We start from the raw sequence: 7,214 nt of genomic DNA, 5'->3' as shown, positions 1-7,214 counted from the left end.
CTGCCTACCAAGAATTAGGCAAACAAGAAAAAATTACCAAGCGTTATTTTAACCTTGATTTTTTCTCGTTTTCACCTACTTCATTGACCACTAAGTCACACCATTAATTACGAAAAAGGAAGCCACTTGATATGGTTGTTGAGTTGCATAATGTCCCATATCGAGCATCAATCGAGATTTATAATAATTTTTTTAGGTTTCTCAACTCATTGTCTTAAATGTTTGTTGAATTTTACATTTGGGAAACTCATTCTCACAATCATAGGTCACACAAGATATATAAAGGTATCAAAACGATAAATGTCTTGGCTGCCACACCTACACCCTTAGGGCTTGTTTGGTACGAGAGATAAGGGATAATTAATTCCGGGATTAAATTTGATATGAGTTTGTTTCACGTTTAATTGGGATAAAAATCATGGTATAACTAATCTTCGTTATCCCGGGGTTGTAATGTTTTTTATCCCCATGGGAGGATGGGATAACTAATCCCGGGATAATTAATCATAGGATAACTTGTTTCCCAACCAAACGACCCCTTAGAATCTGTAGAAATGACACCAGGTAGCCATTCTAGAGGGCTGCTCTTTAGAAATTAGCCAGTATTTCCTGAATTCCAATTTTTCAGTTCAATTTTTTAGGACACAAAATCCTGAAGTTAAAGATTTTTTCAGGACAAAATAAATACGAGCTAAACCCTAAAGAGCAGTCCTAAAAATGGCTATTTGTGTACTCCCCCCTTAGATTTTGGCTTCACCTCTAAAGTTCATAATGAAGACTTTCTCATTTTGATAAAAAGCAATGAATTTCAAAAGGAGATAACAAAATGGCAGAGAATTTTATTGAAACTATACCAAAAATGGCTCAGTTATATAGCAGCTAATACACTCTAAAAGGTTTAGAGCCTTTACCATTTTGACTTATTACAGCAAAGATATGACTTCCTGGAGATATAGATGATCAACTAAACAATCACAGTAAGCTATTTTCCATCTTGAAACAGTTACAACTATACACTAACCGGTGTATTATGGGACAATCAATACACAGTTGTCTTTAAATTACGTTACACAAATTGTGCGCAAGCAGACAACTGCATATCTGTGGTCTTCCGCGGACCTGCAGTAACATGCGAGGCCAGCATCATCGGTCCTCAAGCCTACTCAGTAAAACATTTGCCGGAAACTATGGTGTCAACTATACAAGAAGAATGCAAGGCCTGACCTGAAAAGGCCAAAATGAATCACACTGTTAATAAGTTGAGAAATTCGCATTGACAGGCATGCAGTTACATGAGTTATAAGCGAGTCAGCAGGTGAAAATGCTTAAATCCTTTATGAATCAGTTTAGATACTAATATATGCATGACCTCGTAAAAGTTTCTACGGTCTTGATCTAGGTAATACAGCAACAAAATATGCCAAATATATTACTCCCTCTGTCCCAATTTTATGTGACACTCTTCCGTTTGTAAAGGAGAGCGTTGGCGTAACTGGTAAAGATGTTGTCATGTGACCAGGAGGTCACGGGTTCGAGCCATGGAAACAACCTTTTGTAGAAATGCAGGGTAGGGCTGCGTACAATATACCCTCTATGGTCCGTCCCTTCCCGGATCTCGCGCATAGCGGGAGCTTAGTGCACCGGGCTGCCCTTTGCCCTTCTTCCGTTTTTAGTCGGTCCCAAAAGAATGACACATTGCTATATTTACTAATAAATCAAATTTAAATTTTCCTTTTTACCCTTAATGAGATGATTTCTAGCCACATAAATTTCTATCAAAAGTCTTCCTTTTGTGTGTATATAACATGTATTATACGGTACAATTCAAAGAAGATCAATACAAACATATGTGTATATATAACATGTATTACCTTTAAACCGGAGATGAGGTGAGCCACAATGAATAACAGCGGCATTTTCAGATTGGATCTTACAATCCAATCTGCTTCATCCATAAAGACCACTTAACAGCCTCGAGAAACATATCATTTTTCCGTAATGCATTGATTAGGTTAGCGTAGGTTACTCGATCAGGTTCAATTCCATTTTTGCGCATTTCCTTAACCAAATCTGCTGCACTTTCAACCATACCAGCAATTCCGTATGCCTTTATTAGTGTGTTATAGCTGCACAAATCAGGTCCAATTCCTGATTCTTTCAATTCAGTCAGTACATTTGCAACTTCTTCAATCCACCCGAGCTCACCATAAATGTTTATCATAATATTGTAGGTGTAATGATCAGAAGAATGACCAGATTCCTTCAATCTTTGCAAGATACTACGGAATTTCTCCATTTGTCCTTCTTTCCCATAGGCATCCAACATACAATTGTAAGCTTCAAGAGAAACCGAAAACCCATTGAAATGCATTTTCTTGACTGTTGACGACATATTCTTGAAGTCTTTGCTTCTCCCATATGCAGCTATGAGAGTGTTGTAAGAGATAACATCAGCCAACCCACGCTTTTTAGCCATTGAGAAGACTTCCCTTGCCCTTTTGAAGAGCCTGGACTTTCCATAAACGTCAAGCATAACATTGAAGGTGACTGTATTGGGTAAAAATCCATGTTTAAGCATCTCGTCAAACAGCCTCGAAAGCTCATCAACTGGCAATGCACGGGCGCAACAGTTTATGACACAGCTGTACATTTCCTGATCCCATATGACTCCTCTTTTCACAAGTTTGTAGTAAAGATCCGCCAATTTGTCCTGCTTGTCACATCGCTGGTAGATCCGGAGCATATCACGGAGCAAATATGTGTCTGGAACAATATTCTTTTGTTTCTCCATTGCATCCAACACAGAGCAGGCTTCTTCTAAAGCTCCAGATTTCACATACATTCTTACCACAACACTTAAAGTTATCATGTCCAGTTTAACATCTGAATTCTTCAACATTAGATAAAGCTTTTCAGCTTCAGCAAAATCATTGATTGTACTGTAAATGTCTATCATAGTGCATATTATGTGTAAGTTCGGTTTATAAGATTTCGGCATACAAGTGAACACTTTCACAGCATTCTCTGGATAGCCCAAATCTTTGCACGAGCAAATTAATAAATGGTACAAGTTGTCCTCAAATAAAGCATCCTCCCACCGCTTTTCCCGTAATACTTTCAATGCATCATCTATCATGCTGTTTTCCACATAAGCCATTACCAGACTCGAACAAGATATCTGGTTTCTCAAAACATGATCATATAAAGAACCTCTCAAAATTGAAGGAACTTTGTGAACGCATTCAAGCTTCTCGTATGCTTGCAAAAGAATGCCAAGGACGGTTGACTTTTCGCTGCCAGAGTGCATCATTTCCTCAACAGTACTAACAACATCCTCTTCATCTCCATGCTTGACTTGTAAATTCAGCATCGTGTACAAATTACACGAGTTTGGTTTGTGTCCAAGTCTTTTCAGTTCCACATAGTATCTCCTTGCCTCCTCATAATTGTCTGCACGGCCCCACCCTTCAATCATAGACCTATAAGTTGTTTCATCAGGCTCCATTCCAACTCTTTCAAGGTCACTAAACAAGCGTTGTGCAGCACGCATGTTGGAAATCTTCCCGTATCCAGTGATCAATGTGTTGTACGCAACTATATTTGGCGAAAAACCAGATTGCTTCATTGAAGCTAAGACCTGCTCAGCCTCAGTTAACTTGCCTTGTTGACAATAAGCATTGAGCAGAACCAGCCAATTTTCCTGATTCAGAATTACTTCATCTTCCCTCAAAAAGCCAATAATTTTTTCTGCTTTATCATACAATCTCATTCGCGTATATATAGTCAACATAGCTGAATATGCAGATTGGCACATAATTTTGAGACTCCTCATCTTTGAAAATGTAAATTCTGCTTCCTCAACATTCCAACCTTTCTGATAGAGAGCCATTAGCATTCCGAAAGTCGCAATATTTGGCTGAATTCTGTTCTCCAACATCATGTGGAACCACTTAGCACCCAACTCCACAAGCCCTTTCTTATGGCAAGCATAAATAAGGGTATTGAAAACCTGATACGTAAGGTCACAACCCGACTCCAGACTCATTTCCTTAATCATCGCCTCTGCACCATCCCAGTCCCCTCTTCTCCCCAAGACACGGAGTATCAAATTATAGGCAGTAACATTTTGCTTTAATTTCCCATTTTTCTGCATCCATCGGAAAAAACTCAACGCTTTCCCATCGTCACCACTTTCGAGTTGTTTCAATATCGCATTGCAGTGTTCCAAACTCGAGTCAGACCCGATATTCCCAACATCAAAATCAACCCCATTTAGGCTACCTATCACATTATCCTCGCTAATTTCATCAAACACAATCTTGGTTTTTTCTTGCATTCCATGATTCCTATCTTTCTCTCTGAAACTAGACCTATATTTCGAGTTGTTCGCTACCCTCTTGACCCTCCTAAATCTCTTCCAAACATTAAACTTCCCTTTCTGAGAAACCCCATCAAGATTTAATCTTTCAGAAACCAAACTCTCATTTCCTAAATCACCTTCAAAATTATCAACCCTTTCACCATCTAATAAACTCAACTCAGAAGTCTCTAATTCCTCAGTTTCTAATCTTGAAACTCTAATGTGCTTCAAATTACAAAAGGGGTTAACAACAAATGCACCACCAACATATCCATAGCCCAAAAATGAAGGAACCAAACACTTAGAATCAGTAAAGTTCAAAGCTTTCACATTAAATTTAAGTTTCTTGGATTCCCATGACTTATCCACATAAAAAGACAATTTCAAAGAGGCCATGAATCAAAGTGGCCTCAATAAAAGCTAATAACTTCAGCATTAATTCATTAAGATTCAAACTTTATTAGAAAATAGTCACAATTTAGCTAAAAGGGGTTGGTGGGGGATTATCAAGATTAGATTTTTAAAGGGCTATTCCAAATTTATATGAAAACTAAGTAAAAATTTAGCTAAAAGGGGTTGGTGGGTGTTATCAAGATTGAGTTTTTAAAAGGCTTACCTTGAATATGGAGCAGAAAATGAGAAAGGGAATGAAAGCTATTTAGAGGATAATGGAAAGTGAATTAGTGAAGCAGTGGAGTGGAGGATTTTGGGATTTTTGATTTGAGAGTTTTAACTAGTGGTGGCTGTTAGAAAAAGACAATGGGACTAGTTGCAGCAGTCCCTTTTCTTTTTTTTTTAATCCCTTTTCACTTGTGTCTTGTTGCTGTGGGTTTTTTTCTTCTTCTTTTAATTATGATTTTTATTTTATTTCTAGAGTTAAAACTTAAAACTTATGAGTTCTTATAGCTATCTCAAATTAATAACAATAATAATTATATTTACAATTAATTATTTGTAATTATTTTGTGAATTTCTCTATATATATAGAATCGAACAAAAATTACTTGATTCACGTGAGATCATAAATTACATAGTAGACCCAAATTAGCCTTGCATTCCTATAATATTATAAGAATACCATTCCCTTATCACTTTTTGATTCATGTCTTTGAAATAATCTCTATTATAGAGTTTCAAACACTTTTAAAATATATATATATTTGTATGTTAAAAGTATGAAGACCCTTATCAAAATATTGTTCACCTTTTGTATTCTTTAAAAATTAAGTTCGTATTGGATAAAATTGGTAACTTAATACCCTCCTAATATTTAGGAATTTGAAATTAATTAAAAGTTTGCTTATAAAATTAATATTGTTCGCATTTTGTAACCTTTAAAAATAAAATTCATAGTAGATAAAACTGTAATTTAAATACTCTCCTAATATTTAGGAATTCGAAATCAACTAAAAGTTTGTTATTAGTTGTTGCTGCGGTGCAAACTTAAACTCAACTTCAAATAGTTGCTCATTGAAATACTCTCGTGTGAGTAATCACTATAGTTGTAAACTTAAAATACTAACGCATTTGATAAATAACTTCTATTATTTTATAACAAACAATACTAAATACTATTTAGTTTCGTAAAACTTGTTATTGTTGAATATCACAATTTACCATTTGAATTGCATAAAATTAATGTTGATTGTTCCTACAGCTACCAACTAAATTCTTAAAATCTTACCATCATTAACCATTTCGATAAAAGCTATCCTCAGAATTATATACAAAGCATTTACCCCTAAGATTATCAGGCATTTAAATTGCGCATACTAATTTATTTACACTATCATTATAGAACAAATTTGCATTCGAAAAAAGTCATAACGTATTAAATTTTCTTTTGGAACCTATGCTGATTTTTTGATTTTACAAATATGTAAATAACAAAGTAAAAGGAAAAAGGAAAAAAAAATACTTATGTGGGGTGAATTTATTCGAGGCGGTATAGGGTGGGTTGAAATCATAGAAAAAACACTATGCGAGGTGGGATGGGGGCAGGTTGAAATTTTTATGGTTAAGTCCGGCCCCGCCAAACACCCACCCCGCCGGCCCAACGCCATCCCTAAATTCTAATAAAAAAGAAAAGGGACGAAAAAAGTTAGCAATATCTGAATGTCAAGAACTATTAATGCACAGAGGCGGATCCAGGACTGATTTTGTAATTTATTGCATTCGATGAATCTCCGCTCATATACAAAAAAATTCTAAAATATATACGTATAATACGATTAATACACTCATCTTGAATCCACTGACTCTAAATTCTGTATTCAACAAGGTGTGATGATCACAATTGAATCCTCTACAAATATCTCAAAACAAACAGGACATATATCTCCCAACTCAAAACTCACATTCTCCTAGTCCAACATTACAATCTTCAATCCACCTTTCACATTCCTAAATTCTTGAATCTCCCCATCTAAAACCCTAGTTTCATCAAGAAATTCCATTTTCGCTATCAAGAAATTCAACAAAGTATCCAAAATATCTTGAATATCAGAATCAGCAACAGTATACTCTACTTCAAGTTCAATGGATTTTGGTATACGTACCATCTCTTCTTCAGTATCAACTCTTCTCCGTTTAACCCTGCCAGATACTTGAACTCCATCAACTATTTGTAAATAAACTGCGTCTACTTTTTCCTTACTCTCATGACCGTCATCTAGGGCTGTGCACGGATCGGATCGGTCAGATTTAGCATATTTCGGATTTGAATTTCGGATTTGAATTTCGGATTTCGGATTCTAGAAAATGCATTCCGAATCCGATCCGAATTATATCGGATCGGATCGGATTTTAAAGTTTGGATCGGATCGGATATCGGATCGTATTATTATGCCTCAAA

At 35.9% G+C, this 7,214-nt stretch overlaps 1 protein-coding gene across 1 annotated transcript; it reads right to left on the bottom strand.

Moving 5' to 3' along the window:
• Positions 1-819: 819 nt before the first annotated feature.
• On the bottom strand, positions 820-4,858 carry LOC104239627 (pentatricopeptide repeat-containing protein At4g30825, chloroplastic-like). Its single transcript, XM_009794305.2, has 2 exons — positions 1,872-4,858; positions 820-1,224 (listed from the first exon to the last, which is right to left on the bottom strand). The coding sequence occupies exon 1, from the start codon at positions 4,754-4,756 to the stop codon at positions 1,931-1,933; it is 2,826 nt and encodes a 941-aa protein (XP_009792607.1). The 5' UTR covers positions 4,757-4,858; the 3' UTR covers positions 820-1,224; positions 1,872-1,930.
• Between the last annotated feature and the right edge of the window lie 2,356 nt (positions 4,859-7,214).

Source organism: Nicotiana sylvestris, chromosome 11 (assembly GCF_000393655.2).
Source record: "Nicotiana sylvestris chromosome 11, ASM39365v2, whole genome shotgun sequence".
NCBI classification, from domain to species: Eukaryota; Viridiplantae; Streptophyta; class Magnoliopsida; order Solanales; family Solanaceae; genus Nicotiana; species Nicotiana sylvestris.
This window is presented reverse-complemented; position numbering and strand designations above follow the sequence as displayed.